Source organism: Lagopus muta, chromosome 2, assembly GCF_023343835.1.
Source record: "Lagopus muta isolate bLagMut1 chromosome 2, bLagMut1 primary, whole genome shotgun sequence".
Taxonomy (NCBI): domain Eukaryota; kingdom Metazoa; phylum Chordata; class Aves; order Galliformes; family Phasianidae; genus Lagopus; species Lagopus muta.
In genome coordinates, this window is record NC_064434.1 from 19908394 (window position 1) to 19929426 (window position 21033).

The following is a 21033-nucleotide window of genomic DNA, read 5'->3' on the forward strand; positions in this document are numbered from 1 at the left end:
AGAAAGCGTTCAAGGAAATTATCAGCTTCACCTTCTTCTGTCGTTTTCTTTTTATCTCTACCCTCCAGACAACATAATAATTACAGAGAGAGTTTTTAACGTCGCCTCTTGAATTTAAAAAATAATAGCAGCAAAAAGAAATTTGAAAACCTATAGAGCTCATGAATGAAATCATGATACATCCCAAAGCTATTAGTAAAACATCCCACTGGCTTCCGTGTGTCCATAAATACTTCATATGTTGTGAAAAACTGAGGTTTTGTTCCCAGAATTTCATTCAGATTGTTGCTGTTTTATGTGAAATCCACCAAAATTTTGCTTTATGTGCAATTATTTTATATGGTTATTTTTGGAATAGAAATATGGGAAGTGTTTTTTGTGTGTTTGGCAGTTAAAGCTCCCTTTATTCAAAATGAGCCCACATTTCAGAACACAGTGGTTTTTCTCTTGTTATGCATATGTTTGTATTAATACATTACAACAGTTTATTTTATGTATTTTGATATTTTTGTATTTGAAAGCAGTGGTATAAGCCTTAATGCTGCATGTTAATAGGAAGATAAGTGATAGCTGCTATGTTAAGGGGAAAAAAAATTGTTTGAACAAAGAGCAGGAAGTCAGGCAGGGAAAACCATTATGTTTAAATAAACCTTAGAACAGGATTTTCTGAAAAACTATGTTGCCATGACTCAGTTACATTTAAGTCAGGGTTTTCTGTAAACTTCAAGTGTAAAGATATTCCTACTGGTCTTGCTTGTCCACTTAATATTGAAAACTAAGGGAGAATTTTATTTTGAATTATGCTCCAAAGATTGGACTGAAGTATATGTTAAGGAAGACACTGGGGATCCTTTAGTTTAGTTCCTCAGTTTCTGCTCAAATTATAATTGTGTAAAAGGGAAGATGCAATTAAATGTGAGGCTCCATAGGAACCTATAAATAGGTGAATCCTATTGATAAATCATGGAAAGAAAGACATCTCTTGGTGTTAATGGATATTTATTTATTTTTGCCCTGCTGCCCCATTTCACAGCACACAGGAAGGAGTTCAGATACCTTGGGTCAGAGTTCATTGCATTAATAGCTAGAAAGTAAGTTAGGTGTCTAAACTAGACATCTGGATTTCCTTTAGAGTCAATTAGGAGTGATAGACTTTTCTAGAATGTAGGAAATTTGACATATTTTAGAAATTTAACTTAGGATGTGATGAATTATGCCCCAGAAGTATGTCAAAACTGTTCCCCTGCCCATTTGGTTGAGAAAGAACTGAATAATTTTTAAAGTCAGAGCAAATGAAATATAAGTCAATAATACTAAATGTTAGGTGTCTACATGATTAAGGAGCTTCATATGAAATAGATTATCAATGATTAACACAAAGAGGTATGCTAAACTGATCAATCATCTAGCATCTTGTAGCAGAAATGCTAAATCATGGCTGATTGAGCACCTGATGGGAAGGCAGGGCCAACACAGGGGAGCTCAGGTGCATGCAATGTGCTTGAGTGAGGGGTGGAGCCGGGATCCAACCCTTCCCAGACCTCATTTGAGGGGTGATGTAGATGCAAGGGGCTCTCTTGTTAGAGCTCTCTGTCTACCTGAGGCCTTTCAAGAGTAAGCAGTTATTTTCCTTCATTCCTCTGTCTGCAACTGCTGCATTTGGGCTTGTTCTCATCTGTTGCAGCCAAAGACTTTGCCAACCCACTGTTACTGCAGTACTTTCCATATCATTATGGCATTACATGTCCTGGTTATCAAGAAGGTGGGTGTGAATCAATACAAACAAGGAAAAGGAAAGAAAAAAAGCAACAATGAAGTCTTAACTGTTCTACAAAAAGAAGCTAAACTGCTGTAGAAAGCTTCAGCTTTTTCTGGCTGGAGGACAGAAAAATAATACTAAAATCAAGTAGAGATCTATCCTTGCTCCTCAGTTTTGAGCCCCTTTTGGAGCCCTCTGTAAGTACCAAAATTTCCTAGATAATGAATAGAAATTGGTGTATGCCTATAGCATTTCTAGAAGGAAATCCTTCTCTCCTCACTCAATTGTGAAACTTTAGTTGTCCAAAAAAAAAAAAAAATAGATGGTAGGAATTGTGAGGACTTTCACAAATGCTTTGGAATGTTAGCAAAGTTCTGTATAATAAACTAGCCGTGGTGTTGATGAACACTTTTGCAGACAGCTGGGACGTAGTTGTCTGTCTGTCTCTTTCTTGGTGCTGTTGCCTCAACATTTGAATTCAAGCCCATTATGTGAACATAAATTAGAACTCAAGATATGAGCTAGTAGAGAAATCTGAGTGTGGGTGGTTACTCTAGTCACTGAGCTATGGATCTGGTCCCTTTCTCTTTATCCCAGTGGCTGTCTAATTTCTTTGTATCAACATCCTCTATCTGAAGGGACTGCTTGAGGCACCCATTCCTCAAAAAAAAAAAAAAAAAACATAAAAAGGGCTTTCCTTGAGAAGTACAGTAATTGTCCCAGGTCAAGGCAGGTGACAATATTAGTTACGGTAGCCCTAGCTGTAAGTTCATTATTTTAGGTTCTCATACCTGCTCACTGTCCCAAGGTGCTTCAAGTTACTATCTCACTGGTATTGAAAGATCTCTGGCATTAGGCCCTTATTTGTAAAATGGATTTAATGTTTCCTACTGAGGTTTCTGGGCTTTGGTGGGAATTAATTTGTGTTTGCATAGTATTTCACCAGAGAAAAAGTGCTGAATAATCACTAAATAATATTAATACAATGATCCCCTGCCTTAATTGGGAAAAGGTATCAAGGGATGGGGCTGATCTCAACTGTTACATTATTGATTCTGTAAAAGAGCTCATTAGTTAATGCAGGCAGAAGTGTGATGGACTCTTTTAAAAGAGCTTGCCCAAGCATTCATAGTCTTTTCTCAAGAAACATTTCGGAGCTTTGCCATTACCATTTCTTTAACAGAGATCAGGGTAACCATTTGCGTGACTACAAGGTTACACACGCACCAAAAATTCTGAGAGAAGCAATCTGATAAAGGTAGCGGGTCATAATAAAAGGAACAGATTTGACATGCATGGTCTCAAGCTGCTTACTCTGAGTCAGTGAGCATACAAACTGGATTTCTTCCAGTTCCAAGCTTTATTCCATCCAGTAGTTACACGATCTGAACAACAGTATGTAGAGAACTACTCTTCTGTACAAACTCAAAACATTCACAATCGTTCCTTTCAGGCATGTGCAGAGTAAAGCAACAATTCACTTTGGGTGTGTCAAAAACATATAGCACAAATTTATCAAGAAGCATAAGGAAAATGAGACATGTTTAAATGGCATTCAGATAAAAGGGGAAAAAAGGCACTTGAATGTAGAAGATAGGATGAATTTTTCTTCAAATACAGATTTAAATAGATGCATGCAGCAAAGAGGGAAAAGAGATTATTGAAAAAATGTTTTGACTCCTTTTATGGGCAAGAAAGGCATTTATTTTAGCATAGTTAAACACCTAGCAGCTCCCAATGTTTTACACAAAATTTGCATTCAATTTCTTTTTGTTTCATTAAATTTCTGTTTTGTCTTCAAGAAGAGATAGGATATCAAGTTGGTGTTAAGAAAATGGTTAAAACTTGTATCAATGGCTTGCAATTGCTAATAATGCTCTTAATCTACCCCAAATACAAAGTAAAATGCAAGGGAGTTTAAAGGCAGGTTAGAAGGCTATTTTTGTTTCACAGTAGTTGCAGTCATACTTTTGATTAATTTGTGTGGTTCAAGTGCAAGACAGTAACTCATAGTTAATCAATTACTTTTGACTGCATGATCATGTCTTTATGACTTTATATGTTGAAAGGAAAAAAAAGATATAAACATTTATGAAGCAAACAAGCAAAAAAGAAAAGCCTGACTTTCCAGTATGTCTGTCTTTCCACCTAATTATCCAGCCTTCCTCAGTGCAGTCAGTATCTGTTGTGTTTAAGTCTTTGTCGTACTTCTAAATAATTCCATTTCAGATCCTCACTTTTCCTGCGCCTAGAAGTTGTAGTGCGCTGCAGAAATTCGTGGATGTGATAAAATTTGTCAGAAAACAAATTTTGAACTTTAAATACCTTATAGTTATGTTTGAAAACTGATTTCTGTGAATCACTTTTTCTCGTAGAACAGAATCATATCCTATTTCCCGAGCATTATATAAAATCTTAATATTCTGCATTTTAACTATAAGTTGTTGGCAACAAAAGCTCGCAAACAACCTACAGACCAGAAGCTGTCTGTAAAAACTAAAGACCTCATAATGTTGTGTAACTGCAAAAATCCCATTAGGCCCAAGGTCGATTCACAAACACAAAAAGATCTTTGTAAGGATGTAAGATTAATCAAATGGGTTATTTGCTATGAATTATTCATCCATTTCTACTACTGAATACAAAGGGGGTTGCACATTTGTTATTTTGTCAAAAAAGACAATATTTTTTGTCTAAATGAGTCATGTATTCAGACAGGGCTGGCCAGATGAGGAGGCTGTAAAGTTCAGTAGCTGAGGAAATGTATTTTTCCGTACAGAAACTCATGCCATTGTTAGACTACATCTGAAATACTAATTCCAGTATCTGCTCTGGAACGAGTGAAAGATCTTTCCAAGGAAAAGAGAGAGGACATGGAAAGAAGGTGAAACAGCTATAGTTATGCTTCACATTTTGGCTGTGGGATGTTAGAAAAAGGTTCCTCCTTTGCTCTTCTGCATGCCCTGGTGACTTCTGTAACATCTGGATGCATAGCTGATCCTTAGCATGTACTTACATATGGGCAGTGGAATGGCTGCAATGGAGATGAGAATCTGACTCATTTCAATGCCTTGCCATGCTTGCCTTCTCCACTACGGATCTTCATTGTATTGTCTCCTTTTAAAAGGATCAAACATACAGCCTTTGATATATATTCCCCAATGGGCAGCTTCAATTATGTGAAAGTCACCATGCTCTGCCTCCATGCTCATTACAGGCTGCTCAGACTCTGGAGGACAATTCAGACTGGCAAAGCTGCAGTGGTGTAGGTACTTCCAGCATGGATGTTCATGGCCATGGCAGTCTCACTGCGCCAGCCACCAATTCAGTCTGTCTTCATTCATAATGGGCTGTGACTGTTAGCAGGATCATCACCCCCAGGTGTTGCTAATGCAGTGCAGACTTTCAATAGTGAGTTCAGTTTTCACTTTTTACCACAGCTTTCTTCTGCAATTCCATTTCATCTTTGCATATTTCTACAAAGTCATTTTTCTCTTTGTAAGAGCACGATAAGATGCCCTGTGTCAGATTTGTCAGGGGTGTGTGGTTCTTACCCCACTACCTGTTCCCAGGAGTAGGGTTCACCTTTTGACGCAACATCTGTGTGCTAATGGTTGCAGGAAAAGACCGTGAATGTTTTCATTGCTTTTCACAGACCCCAGGTAGAGCTCAGCCAGATAGAAAAAGAGGCAGCACCCTTATTTGAAAAATTCCCAGTCTGTAGGTTATGGAAAGAGGGAGATTGTCTGCCTGTTACTATGGAAACATGTTTAAAAGGGAGCATATCACCAGGCTGCTGTTTCTTCCTGCACCCCATAGGAAAATCAGGATGAGACCTCCTCCATCTCAGTGGGTGAAACGGAGCAGAAAAGTTCACAATACAATGGCAAAACAGCAAGAGGCATTACTGAGGGGGTGCAGCAAAGAAGATAACGATGAACTCCTAAAAGTAAAAGAAATAATTGTTTTGGGTCAGGCCAAGGATGGTTTTAGTGAATCAAAAGGCTGCAAAGAAGTGATGCTGAAACAAGAGACAAAATCAAATCATTTTCTTCAGTTCTGATAATTTAAAGATTTTACTGAATGCTTTAAAAGAAAAATTAAAAGGTATTTTGAAGTAGAAAGGCATTTTAAATTGAACAGTCGTATGTTCTCTGGCAATAATCGATACCTCCGAGAATTAATGCTTAGGTTACTTCTTTCTCAAAAGCAAACTCAACAAAGTAAGTCTTTAATACATTCCTATTTCTATGGAGTTACACATAATTCTGCATGGATATAGAAACATGAGTACTTGCAGTTTGCTTAGTATTACAGGGACTGGTAAACGTTCTCTATCGTGAATAGTCAGAAACAAAGTGCAAACTAAGAGGAATTTTGGAAACAATAAGAAAAAAAATCAAGGAAGAAGCTCATAAATACCAACATTCTTTCTGATGTTTTTAATCTAATAATCAGTGAAAAATGTCTTACTAGAAAAGAAACGTCATTTGATAGTTCAGTTTGAGATTTGATAGTTCAGTTCAGCTGAATAGATAGCTCAGCTGGTTTGGATCCTTGGGATTAAATCTTGGTTCTATCAACATCCATGGCAGGATTCCAGCAGAGCCAGTTTCACCCCTCCGTTCCATTCTCTTCCCAATTGGGGACCCTTCTGGGCTTCTTGTACAATTATTCCATCCATTCCAGCATGAGTTGGGACTTCTGTGATACACGGTCTCAATTAGAGGGGATCCTGTTCAAGTGACAAGATTCATAGGTAAATTAAACAAGAACTTTTCCTAGCAAATGTTTAGGATTAATTCCAGCCCTTGTGGAGCTAATGGTAGATCTATCATTGTTGTCAATGGGACAAGGATTTCTCAATTTTGTGTGTAGATTCTTCTATAAATCTTTGAGCTCTACTACACAATTACTTTAGTTCCCTTTAATTGCTGAGGTAGAGGGAAACAATTGTTAGAGTATGATGAAGAAAATAGCTGCACTTTTGGTGATAGCAAGGGAATCTGATTGTCTCCTGTATTTGACCTGATAGCTACAATCAGCAACACTTTCTCCTTTGGGAGAAGACGCTATAAAGCCAGGTAGAAGAAGGATCAAAAGAAGTTTAGTAGTGTTAGGCTGGCTTTTCTGGTCTGTATTTGGAATCATTATTACCAATTTTCTTAGAGTCGATTTTAAAATAATGCTCATATAATGAAGCCAGATTGACTACATGCTGCTGCATTTTTCCAGACTACAGGATAATGCACACATACTGGTTGGTTTAGGTCAATTAAGTTCTGATATTTTATATTTTAGTCAACAGTTTCACTAATCAGAGTCTGTGAGAAAATGTCAGTAATCATTTTGTGAACTTAATTCTGCCACAGTGCTGTTGTGTGGATAGCAGTGATGTACTTTGAACCTGAAAAGCCCTGTGCAGAGCTGTTTGTTACGTACATACTAGTGCTATAACATCATACACTTCAAAGCAATGGAAATTAATTTTGCATCACCCCAAGGGCTCCTTGCTTCCCCCCACTTTAACCCCTGGAGCTTCTTGCAATTCCTGCAGTGTCTCTCCGGGATTTCTGTCCTGTCCCTTGTCGTGTCCTGGGAGAAATACTGTGCCTCATTTACACCATACAAGTCAAGGTGCTCTTCCTTCCTGTAAGGTATGGGGATGGTGTCATTCTATGCTTTCTTGCTTTCCACATTTCTCCTTTTTCACATATGTTTTCTGTGCAGAAGTCTGTTTTAACCCTGCTTCAGCATGTTTCTGGTCACAGCCTTCTCCAGTGATCGGTACTTTTTCTCCATATCTAATACTAGACCAGGCTGCCCAGGGCCCCATCCAACCTGGCCTGGAGTATTCTGTATCTCAATTCTTTCACCTCCATCCTCAATTCTTCCACCTCCATCATATCAAAGACCCCTTTTTCACTCATGGCAGCATTACTGTATGCACCTTCCCTATACACCCTTATTTATCTCAGAAATAAATCTTTTGTGATGTTAAATTGCCAATCTACTAATCTCTGTTTGAAAGATGGATGGAGCTGAAGTACGAGAATTGTTCTACTGGAAGATATAATTGGGTACCATCAAATATTTGTTCCACCTGCAGTTATCTGCGTCAGCGCTCAAAACTCCAAATGCACTAAATAAATGGCATCACTCCATATGCTCCTTACTTCTCCCTTTGGGTTTTCTGACTTTGCTCCAAATTAGTATGTTCTGGTCACTGATGCTGTTTTAGGAATAGAATTTGCATGTCCATTTTTATCTAACACAGGAGTTATAAAAAACATCTTATCCTTGGACATTATTCATCATGTGGTTCCACTGAATTAGTTTGGGCTGTCAAATCATTTTCCATTTTTTAGCATTAGACATGTGCTTCAGATCACCTACCTTTAGATATTTATGATGTAGTTTTCTGCATTGGAACCTGTCATCTGCAGCTTTCCTTGTAGTCAGCAGAGATAAATATGTATTTGAAGGATGGCACTCATCCGACATTTTTGAGACGTATACTTCAGACTGAGATGAATCATGCTGGTTTATCACATTCCAAAATAAATAGCCCATGCTATTCCTGAAATCATATCTGTTTTTTGGTTGGAAAAGTCTGACTTACATTGTCTGAAACTACAATGTGGCAGTTTTACTTTGGACTGATAACCTCCTTGATTTCTTTTAGGTCTACTGCCATGTGTGCCTATCATAAAGAGCACTCAGGATACTGAGTAGACAGGCATTTCTTTTTCAGGCTTGTGTCAGGTGCTTAAGTGTCAGAAAGAGACAGGAATTCAAATAGAGCCTATGACTGTGTTTGTTTGATAGCCCAAGGCTATCTTGGGCTATCAAACAAACTTTGGGCATTCCGGTGCTTGGCTTTATGCCCTCAGAACTGCCTGCTTCTCTCCTTGAGCGCACAGAGAGATTGGCTGCAGACGACCTTATTGTGATAGCCCTGATAGAGCTGATTATCTATTTTTGAGGAAATGCTACCCCTCAAGCTTCAATATTTCAAGTAAGAAGCCTGAGGTGTTAGATGGAAATTTGTAGATAGGTAGTGCTGCGGTGCAAATGCATCAAGTCGTTGTAACAGAAAATACAAGCCTTCTTCAAAAGCTGGAGGTTAAAGTCAGGTAATCACCCGATCTCTCCATTTTAATGTAAGTTTTGTATAAAGTATTGTGTTACACAGGTTAGAAATCTCTTGAGATCAGAATAGCAGGGTAAGGTGCTTCAGATTTTCTTCCTTGCACTTGACAGGTTAGTCAGTCTTCTCAATTTCTGAACATATTTCTTTTCAAGGTTAGAAAAAAGCCAAGAGAAATGTCACAAGGTAATGAGGATACAGAACTGGTTACTGCAGTCCTTGGACAGACAAACCTCCAGCAAAAACATTTCATGTATGCATTTGTAATATCTAAGATATACTTAACTGATTAATTTACTTGCATTCATTACATTCAATATTTATATTAGCTATAGGCTAGGCTGCGAAGGTATTTTTTCTTAATACACTGAAGTACTAATTAATCTGCATGGTGCAGCTGTATGGTTTTCTATACCACATCTTTTCCAGAACTAGATTAGGTATTCCTTTTCACGTTGTGTTTTGTTTGTTACACCATCCAAATGAGCTGCTTCTACTCCAGTGAAAATGGCAAAAATGTTTCAGATGGGTAAGCAGCTTACGAAGAGGCTTAGAAGCTTAAAGCAATTTAAACTAATTTCGAAATAAAAAGTATTTTGCAGAAAAATAAATCAAAAAAAGCAAAAAAATAAGGCACCAATTAGTATTTCCAGGTATTAATTTTCTGCTCCTGAAGCTTTCTTTCAGTGCATAACAGATTAAAAGATTTATACAAAAAATAATTTCTGCAAAAATGCACTTGTTTTGAATGTCAGAGATTTCCAATACTTTTCCATTGATTCCCTTTAGCAAAGAACAGTGTTCCAGGAACTCAGAGATGCGCAACCTGGATTTTTTTATTGTTTAAAGGTTTTTGACCCTTTTATCATAGCACATTCATATTCAGTTTAATTCATTTCAAACAATATTTTTGGTCATTGCACCTCGCTTTTTCCCCTTGATGCTGACTGACACAAGGAAGAAGCTTGAATGCTTTAAAAACTGTGACCAGGCCCTGAAGACAGGGAAACTAACATCTGCTTGGAATATGAGAGCAGCTGTTTTAGCATCAGAAAGTACAGAAGAATAACCAGGAGAAAAAAAAAAAAAAAAAAAAGGAAAAAAAAAAAGCAGAAAAGTACAGAGCATACCAGAGAGAGAGCTGCAGTAGATAGGAAAGGATGCAGGAGTCCTTGTGTCTGTCAAGGTTAAATGTTGACTTATATCAGTGCAGTAGGTTCTGGAAATAAGAACTTTTAAAGAGACTTTCAGGATTGTTGAATTACCAGATTCTTCCTGATTTACCAGTCTGATTTACCAGTCTAGGTCCCACATAGTCTTTATGTGCTGGCCAAATATCCACTGAAGACAGTAAAAGATTCCATTCAGCTTTGAAAGAACCTAAAAAAGGAAGGCATTGCTGTACCCACCTGTATTGTCTTTCTGATTCCATTCATCTGTCCACATGGGGTTATATTTGCTTGTTCTTCTGGTTCTCATCAGTAATTTGCTTCTGACATTGGCACTTTCTCTAAGAGACTAGATATTAGTACTCTCAATTACTTTGATATTTTTAGAGTATTACTGGATTAGCTATTTTTTTAATACAAAATTTTATGATCTTAACTTTCTCTTTAAACATTTCAGGAGGGAAAAAGAAAAAAACAACATGGATATCATGGTGTTTCAAGTTTTTCAAGTGTTTCAGTTGAGCTGTGGGCATTGACCATAGGCACATTTCTAGCCCCCTCCAAATGCTTCAAAAGCATGTTAACTTAATTGAATTTCAAACTAGCACATTTTTCTTTGTATTTCTGGCAGGCTAAGAGCTAGCACATGGTCAATTACACTCTGGTCTGCTATCATACAGTAATTCGATCAGCCATAGCTCAACTGTTTCATTGAGCCCTGAAACAGACCTTCCAAAAATCTTGAATGAATAGTGCAAAGCAAGGGTGCCTTGACAAATATGTCTTTAATAAGACAAAATTTCTGAAAATTTTGTGATAGCTTATAAGAAAAAGTAGTGGTGCCTTTGACACTGAACAGGTTCCCGAGCAGAACCCAAATTTAGAAGATACACATGTAAAGTAATTTGGAACTTTATTCAGTATCAGCTACTTCATCACTGACATCGATGACTCATCTATGACATCGATGCTCAAGTGCACCCTCAGCAAGATTTCCGGTGACAACAAACTGAATGGTGCAGTTGACACATTAGAAAGAAGGGATGCCATCCAGAGAGGTCAACAGACTTGAAAGGTGAGCCCATGTGAACCTAATGAGGTTCAACATAGCAAAATGCAAGGTTTTGCACTTGGGCTGGAGAAATCACCAATATGTATACAGACTGGGAGAAGAACTGCTTGAGAGCAGCCCTGTAGAGAAGGACCTGGGGGAAGAAAAACTTACCACGAGCCAGCAGTGTGTGGTTGCAGCTCAGAAAGCAAACAGTATCCGGGGCTCCATCAGAAGAGGGGTGGTCAGCAGGGACAGGCAGGTGATTGTACCCCTCTACTTTGTTCTCTTGAGACCCTATCTGGAGTACTGCGTCCAGGCCTGGAGCCCCCAGTACAGGAAAGATGTAGAGTTGCTGATGAGGGTCCAGAGGAAGGTCACAAAGATGATCAGGGTGCTGGAGCACCTCTCCTACAAAGACAGGCTGAGGGAGCTGGACTTGTTCAGCCTGGAGAAAAGAAGACTGCAAGGAGACCTCATTGCAGTCTTACAGTATTTAAAAGGGGATTATAAGCAGGAGGGAAATCAACTTTTTACAAGGGTAGACAATGACAGGACAAAGGGGGAATTGTTTTAAGCTCAAAGAGGGAAGGTTTAGATGATTGGATGCCAGGGAAAGTTCTTTACAGAGAAAGTGGTGAGGTGCTGGAACAGGCTGCCTGGAGAGGTTGTGGGTGCTCCATCCCTGGAGGTGTTCAAGACTAGGTTGGATGGGGCCCTGGGCAGCCTGGTCTATACCAGATCTGGAGGTCGGTGGCCCTGTCTGTGGCAGGGGGTTGGAATTTATGATCCTTGGGGACCCTTCCAACCCAAACCATTCTATGATATTCTCCCTGGCAGATTAAAATGGGAAAATTACTTTTGGAAAATGCCCCTTTTTTATTTCAGTTTTTAATTACTTTGATTATGCTTATTAAATACCTATAGCAGTTTTTAGCTGCTGTGTTTAAAAAAAAAAAAAAAAAAAAAAAAAGAAAGCACCAGAAATTGCCTGAGGCATATACAATGACATAATTACATGTCTATAGAAGCAACATACAGAAAAATGTATTTTTTCTATAGTTAATTACACTGAGCTTGAATGATAGGAAGCCATGAAGAATCAAAAAGGTGCTGTTACATTGCCCACTGCAGGCCAGGAAATCAGGCATAATCTCAGCAAATCTCGTATTATATATATATAAGGATATATCAGGATGAAAGTGTTGAACCTTTCTGAGCTGTGTCATACAGTGTACGAGGGCAAAAGAAATCACCAAGAACTGGCAGTTCTGTTCCATGGAACATGTTTAAATGAGATCCTTCTTGTTGGCTCTTTTTTTTCTTCTGCATTCTTTCTTTTTTTGTTATTCTCTTCAGGCTTTTTGGTGTTTTTTTTGTTTGTTTGTTTGTTTTGTTTTGAAATGCATTGGCAATTCGTAGTGCAGGAGTTACCTTCTTTCACAGATGTTCGAGATATTAATTAAAAGTCTTTGGGAGGCCTTTTGCTGTTGTGTCTCAGATTGATGGAGAAGTTTCCTTCCACCTCCCTTTGACTCATACAACTATGAAATGAAAACTAGCAAATCCACGGCCCTTTTGGAAAACATTGCTTCTGTTCCACTTCCCTTTCCTGCAAAAAGAGAACAGTGAGAAGAGTGCCTTCTGTGTCTCATGAGATTGTAAGAACTAATGCAGTAATTTCTGTCAAGTGCTTTGGAACCCCTTTACAAGAAGCACAGTCTAAGTTCAACATGTGAACCGCTATTATTCCCTTGATAATGTTTGGTAATATGTTGGGTTAAGTACCATTAATTACAATGCTACTTACGTGGCTTAATCTCCATATACTGTTATAATTTACTGCTTTGTCTATATATAGCTGAACTTTTAATTGGATAATCAAAATTATTTTATTTCCTTCTTGTAACTTCATTTATGAGGGAAATTATAAGCTAAAGAGTACAACAGATTGAGTAATGAACAGTAATAAATTTTTATTTTACTGTGAAAAGCCAAAAAAAAATTAAAAATAAAAGGTTATAAAAACAAAATAGAAGCAGAAAAGGATATATACACACAAGTATCAGTTTCATGCCATGATAAAAACTAGAGGTAACTTTAGGACACAAGACCATCTTTGATTTTAGTGCAGCAGCGCTGCACCCAAGATGAATATTTTATTGTCTATTAGTTTAATTCTACATTAATTTTAAAACATGATGTGGAGCTCTATTGAAGTTAAGATGTAATAAAATTAAGCATCTACTACTATAGGAAATTTAGAGCATTGGGTTATAAGATTGCTGATGCTAAAGACTTGCAACAAGTTGCTTTCTCTATTGAAGGTATTACAACATTTATTAATTGGAGAAAGGAAGATATTAATTGGTTTCAGGACAATATGCAGGTATTGAGTTTTCACCAGCAGTGGGAATATGATTTTGACATAGACGCCTCTCAAAGTGCTCTGCTTACTGTGACATCTCTAGGAGGCTGACGTTCAGTGTCAGGTTATGTTGCTATATGTAATAAGTGCGTATTGTCTGGCTTCCATTTTGGACCAGGCCTTCAATTTCTTTATATCAGGCACTTGTGCAAGTTGACTTAGAATTTTTAGAGCATATTTGCAGAAAGACTGTGCTAAATGGGTTGTAAGCATAAACACTTATGTATCTGTCTGATCCTGTGAAGAACTGTCATGAATCCTATATCTTTATCTGATTTTGAATTATTGTTTAAATAAGCTGAAATTGAAGAAGGCAACTGATTTTTTTGTTTGTTTCTAGCATTTGACAGCTGCAAGAAATTGCATGAAAGAAAAAAATATCAAAGGCTTGAGTATCAAAATCTTCACTTACAAGCTACGTTTATTGAGTAATCATGCTTGTTTAATAACCACAGCTTAAAGCACATGACCCATAGGAATAAATAATTGTGTATAATAACCTGTAGCTTCTACCTAACAATATTTGTTCTATCTGGAATTACGTAGAGTTTTAGAATAAATATTTAGTAATTTGGACATCAGAGGAAAAAATGGCCTAATAGAGAAGATAGTATGTATACGGAAGTAATGGTAACAGATCTGGACCAGTGATAACAGATGTTCCAATAGTATGAAATGCTTGTTCGTAAAACACTTAATGATACAAAAATTAAGCTTGATTTCAGCATGTTCATATTCTTCTTCTTTGCGCTTTTTCTTTGTGTTTATGAACAGTGAAATTGAGATCCTGAAGATGAGATTCATTTAAGAAAATGAAATTGAGTGTAATAAGAAAATGACTTTATCTTTAGATTGAGATATCCAACTGAGAAACCCCAGAAATAGAAATGAGACCCGTGTAGTTTAAATGACTAGCCACAAAGCGTGACATATGAATTCCAAATATCAAATAATAAACCGAATACTTGAATGTATCTGTTAAATGTATTTGAGAAAATTTGCATAATGAATAACTTCATAAAATTGTAGAGCTGCTGGCAGACAATTTTGCAAACAGGAAGGAAGCTGCATTTACCTCATAAATTGCTTGCAGTGAATAATGTTAATGTTTTAAAGTGGTGAATGAAATTTCCTGAACAATGGAACTTTCCATCCAGTTTATAGAGAAAAATAGTTTAGTTTTTCAGTATGCTTGGATTTTTCAGGTTAATCCTTTAATCAGACAGATAACATGGGTTCTCTGTGTTTTCCTGACAGACCAGCAGTACTCATGGTCGCCTTCTCACCACTTCAATGAAGAAAGATATTCTCCTGCTTCGAGGAATATGAAAGGATTATCTGGCAGTCGCAACCAACCACAGTTATGTTCAGCTCATACTTGTGGCTTAGCATCCCCTGAAGATTGTGAACACACCCACGACCATATTCACCATGGGCAGGAACCAAGGCAATCGTATCTTCTCAGCCCCACGGAGAGTTGCCCGATGGACCACCATCGTTGCTCGCCACGCAGCTCCATTCATTCTGAATGCATGATGATGCCCATGGTAATGGGCGATCACATGTCAAGTAGCACTTTCCCCAGAATGCACTACAGCTCACATTACGACACAAGAGACGACTGCGCCATGTCTCACGGTAACCCTAAGATTAACCGCATTCCTGCAAACCTTTTGGACCAGTTTGAAAAACAACTTCCTCTTCACCGGGATGGGTTTCACACTTTGCAGTACCAGAGGACCTCAACAGCTGCAGAACAACGCAGTGAGAGCCCAGGAAGAATACGCCATCTTGTTCATTCAGTCCAGAAACTTTTTACTAAATCTCATTCTCTGGAAGGATCATCCAAGGGCAATGTCAATGGAACAAAGGGAGACAGTCGAGGGGACGATCATCATCATGGGCACCATTCCAAGCATAGCAAAAGGAGTAAAAGTAAGGAGCGAAAACCAGAAACCAAGCATAAATCTGGAATGAGCAGTTGGTGGAGCTCTGATGACAATTTGGACAGTGATAGCACTTATCGAACCCCTAGTGTGGTAAATAGGCACCATGCAGATCATATATCCCATTGCTACCCTGAGGCGCTCCAGGGACATTTTGGGGATCTGTCATTGAAGACTTCCAAAAGTAACAATGACGTGAAATGTTCAGCTTGTGAAGGGCTAGCAATGACCCCTGATAGTAAATATATGAAAAGGAGTTCTTGGTCCACACTTACAGTAAGTCAGGCTAAAGAAGCTTATCGCAAATCATCACTGAACTTAGATAAGCCTCTGGTTCATCAGGAAATCAAACCTTCCTTGAGGCCATGCCATTACCTTCAGGTAAGAAGATTTTCTTAACATTTGTAATGGCAAAAGCAACACAGATGATGCATAGTTGTGAAAATGCAGAAGTCATGTGTATATCTCTCTGATGATCATCTGTGTCTCACCTAATGCAAATGTTCCATTACAGTGAGAAAACTCTTGCTTTATTCTTTTTCTGTAGGGAATAGACTAAATAAATAAATACAGGAGATGTGATATAAATTAGTTTAAGATCAGGAAATTTGTTGCAATCTTCAGAGTTCGTGCTGCACATCCCAATTAAAATCCATAGCTCAGACTGAAAAAGAGGCAGTTCTCCCAGCAGTCTGGAGCTAGAAATAATGTGTCAAGTACAACTGTAAATGAGTGATTTTAAAAGCAGGTGGTGTGGAATCCTATTTTTGTGTTAATTTATTCCTTTCGCCAGGTTGTTTAAGTAACAAGAGAATACATTTACTGGCATACTCAATTGCTTGGTCTTGATGATGATTACTCACAAAGTTCCTTTTAGTGACTGGGTCAATCAAAATCATATTGAGCTGAGCTTCTTTTGAAATCATACTATAAGCTATGCTTGTTAATAATTACAGGAATACCTTGAGAAGACAGGTATTTCAGTCCTAGTACTCAGACTATTTGTGATGTTCCCCACTCTTGTTTTCTCTAGCAGCTCTCACTTTCTCCTAGATTTAAACTCTTAATGTGCTGCTTGCTGCCATTTGCTGCCTCAGAATCATGCAGATGTAACCATTTATGATGCTGCACAATGATCTGAATCCTGAATTGATAAGGGTTTAAAAAATAGTTCCAAAATATTTCTTTTTGGACATTTACACCACTTACATGGTGTAGGTACAGCAAAGTGCCATGAAACTATGATTAGCACCTCAGGGCATACAGAGAACTGCAGTGGGAGCTGTGCAGAAAGAGGGAGCAGCTGGGGGGGGAACTTCTTTAGCTGTCATTGCCACTGGAAAAAACACATTATACAAATATTCCCCTTGGTAGTTTTACCAAGTACAGCCTGCAAAGCCAAAGTTGTTCCGAGTATCTTCTTTTTAATTTCTTTTTAATGAACTTTCTCCAGAATTTAACTGGTTCTCACATTAACATGGGCAAATCTTCACTCCAGATTTATGTATTTAGAGATCTCCAGTTCCTATGGGCTCTGCAAAAGCCAACAGACACAGACTGCTGCCTACTTCTGTGTGGAACTCTCTTCCCTCTGAGCAATAGGGGACCAATCTTACTGAGTCACACTTGAAGGGACAGATCTTTTCAAATACGTATGCAGCCATCCAGGATCAATCTTCCTACTTAAAGAGGGAAAGTTTGTCATCGAAGAGAAAGGAAAATAAATAAGTTGCAACCCTCATAACATTTCAATGCAAATTGATTCCCATTAAGGCTGACAGCTATAATATTGTTTAATATCCAAGTCCAGTTCTCATGCATGCAAAAAGACCTGCCCTGCCCTGGAAGTTTTAAACCAGTTCAATGAGCCAGAACTGGAAGCGTATCTTGTACAGAGACCTCCACTTCTGTCTGCATTATAAAACCAAGGATGTGGATCTTACATTATGAAGAAATGTAGATTTTGCTGGCTTTTTCCTTAGTGTGATATCCTTATACTTCCACTCATAGAACTCTACATCTTCTGCATCTTTGTTGGGTTTCTTGATTTCCTTTTCATCATGTTTCAAGTCAAACAATTATGTGATTTTATGTTTGGTTGGTTGGTTGGTTGGTTTTTTTATTATTTCACTCTTACAACACAATTTCTCCTTGCAGAAGCCACTATTTTTTATGCGAACCCTGCCCTTATTTCCATCCTTTATCAGCATCCTCAAGTAAATGTGAAACACAGAGCCCAAACATTAACTTCATTACTACTAAGCTTTGGGTCAAGCCCAGTGGCAGGCCTAGGGAACAGGAAAATATTTTTTTACTTTTTTTTTTTTTTTCCAGAAGTCTTTGTTTTATGCTTTTGGTGAATCAGGGATAACTGCTAGAAAGAAGTTTCATCCAGCAATTAGAAAGGTTCATCAACTGATAGGTCCATCCAATTTAAAATCTGGGAGATATGAATTTAGATTTTTGCTATACTAGAGACTTCCTCTATGATCTTTGGCTTTAAGCTTCTTTTAAAATGGGATACTAACCATTCTGTAATTCACAGAGATGCTATAGTGTCAATCTGTCTAGACTTAAAGGCTCAGTTACTACAATAAACAATTTATAGCTGTGTCCAAAGCAATAATACAAGGAATTATATGTCAGGAATTTTCACTGTGAAATTTTCAATTAAAATATATGCTTGTAGGATCTGCATTCAGTGCGTTGATATCTTTCAGATTGATTGGCTTGCTTATTCACTAGCTCAAGGTCAGCAAACAAATGAAGGGACCCCGTTCTGTCAGTGTCCTAGCTAAATGCAAGGGCTTGAAACTTCTCTGTTAAAGGATGCTGCACTGTCACAATGTAATCATTAAGACCAGGGATATAAATCCCATTATTAGCTCTGCCGTGAACTTTCTCTCTGACCCAGGAAATGTAATTTGTTAATCAGCACAGATTTCAATGAATCTGTCTGCAAAACCGGGGAAGGATATTTAACTTTTCTTACAGCAGTGAAAGAAGCATCAGTAAATAATGACTGGATGAAAACAATCACCAGGTTGAGAAATTGAGAAAGGTAGAGAAAGGTCTCAGGATCCCCAGCCAGAAGAGTTTCCTACAGAGCTCTACAATATCTGGAAATGAGAATATTCTAGGGATTAGGAAGTTCATTGTGCAGCAGTGGTTTCCCTGAGGTACATAAGTGTGCAGTTAAGCATGAAGCCCCCAGGTATTTGTTAGATCCTTGTGTTTATAGAATTACAGCACATGTCATTAAAAGATGTTTCTCCTTAGTGATGCCAACTGGATCTGAGTCATTTTTCTATCCAGTGGTCTTAGTTTTTCTTTCAATATCATCAATGAAATATTACTACTTGTGTTTTACACTGGAGAATTTTGGCAAACATTGTTTTTAGCTGGAAGTGCACAGCGTTTTCTTAGACCTGTACTTGAAACCACCTTCTGTCTGTCTTGCTCTGAGCTTCCATTTTCTCTTCCATAGTAATTACTGAGTTGTAATTTCCTTAAAACCAAACCTTCAAAGGATTAACAAGGGAAATTGCTTTCTAAGAAATGAGCTTCTATCGTATTCACAGATGATTAAAAACAGGAGAAAAGAGGTGATAAAAGCATCTGTGTATTATATGCTTGAGTCATGTCCTAGACCAGAAAGGAGGCATTTCTTTAACCTGTTAAAGTTCCAAGCTAGCCTTTGGCTCTCTCGTAGGGCTTCTCACATTCCTGCTCTCCCACACACCTTGTAGCTGGAGGGCTCCTGCTCAGGCAGTGTCCAAGTCAGGGGTGGTTCGTATGATCATATATATGGTCATACTGTTCTCCATGCCATCTAGACCATTTACCTTATTTCAGCATGGCTGGAATTGCCCTAAAATGGCCAGTTTCAGAGAACAAAATTAGTAGGCATAAAGCTGTATGAAGCTGATTGTTGTTGTGATCTAAAACTTTTCATTACCAGACCAGATTTGTATCACTCCTGATACCATGCAGACTGGAGAAGGGAGCAGGGATGAGTGGGAGTACCTATGAGTTCCAGCTAGCTGTTAAACCACCTGAGCTGCAACGTGAACCCGGACCAGCTAGCTAGCACAGCAGTCAGTTCAAGAGCAGAGAGCAGTCATTTTGTAACTGAATACTGATAGCATTTATTAAAATCTTGTGAATGATTAGCAAGTTTTACTTATAGGCCTTCAATTTCAGTTTCTAATGCAGACAAACTGAGCTACAAATGCATTTTTTGTGCACCAAACGTTTTTGTCATCTCTCTCCGTAGGCAGAATAATCGATGGAGATCACACACATATTTTAAGTGTGCTTTTGTGTAGCCTTAACTGTAGTGGCTGTTACTGCTCTCCATATCATTTTAATTTTAATGTAAAATATGTAAAGAAAAAAGATAGATGAATTTTGAGAGTTCTTTTATCTTCACTGGTTGGTTTTGCTAATTAGGTTCAACGCATACATAGTGCAATGATGGATTAATTTTAACTTGACATGAGTGAGAAGCAAAGATTTTCAACAGGAAGAAAAAAAAAGTGTATGAACTAGATAGCTGTACAAAACTTATGAATACAGAAGTGTGTCTCATAGTTTCCAGGGCTGAAATACCTGTAAGTGTTAGTTAAAGAAAACTGATTCCTACAGTAAAGCCAAAACACAGCCAAAAGCATAGCAGTTACCATCTCTGAAGTTCTGGAGCACGGTGCTGCCTGTTCCTGATTAATATTCCTCCCTCAGCCATTCAGCAGCCTGTGAAGCAGCAAGCAATCAAGGTAAACATACCACAAGGTACAGTGAATGAGTCAGCAGTGAAAAAGAAAATAGCATGTTGTTCTAAAAATGGCTTCAGCCCACTCCTGTCTTCCTACTGCATTTAAGAACGAGCGTCATCCATTACAGCACTGGCACTGCTAAGCTTGTGGGTAATAATGTCAGCTGTGTACTCCACAGAATGAAAGAGAAACTCAAGAGTTGGTCTCTTAAAAAAGAAAAAGGAAAAAAAAAAAAAAAACACAGCGGTTTCAACAAGGCTCTTTGCTGGTTTAAACTATACTTGTATGGAGAAGAGTTTTGAGGACAAGCCAATGGAGTAATAGGCATTAAGCTCTCAGTTGCATTTTTCCACGAACTCATCTGTGGACAAGGCATAGTCCCACAAACTCAATTGCTGCCCTGGAAAGGCACGTGCTGCACAGCATTCCTCCCCTGGTGTGCGAGGATGAGTTTGAACCCAAAGACATTTCTCAGCACTTCATTTTTGAAATGCTGAGAAATGCGATTGTGTCTGTTGGCCCAACATAACACCCATATATGAGCTACAAAAATGACATCCAGTACTCCACCAGCCAAAGCTAGCAGACTTTTGGTACTACTGTCTGAGCCAGTATCACCCACGCTGCCTTCACTACGATTTATGACCAAATTAACTGGGCTGTTTCCACAGCAGAAAAGGCTTGTGTGGATTGCAAGGCAGTCTGCATCCTCAGCCAGCATGGACATGTGCTGAGCTGTTTGCCTATCTACAGCC

General features: G+C 38.2%; 1 protein-coding gene across 26 annotated transcripts in view; it reads left to right on the forward strand.

Annotated features, from left to right (window-relative positions):
- Positions 1-21033, forward strand: part of DLGAP2 (DLG associated protein 2) — a 459829-nt gene that overhangs the window by 349809 nt on the left and 88987 nt on the right. For all 26 annotated transcript variants that reach the window (XM_048936873.1, XM_048936878.1, XM_048936881.1 and 23 more), the window contains one exon: positions 14815-15884. In XM_048936873.1, coding sequence (XP_048792830.1) covers positions 14815-15884 — 1070 coding nt within the window. The remainder of the gene's footprint in view (positions 1-14814; positions 15885-21033) is intronic.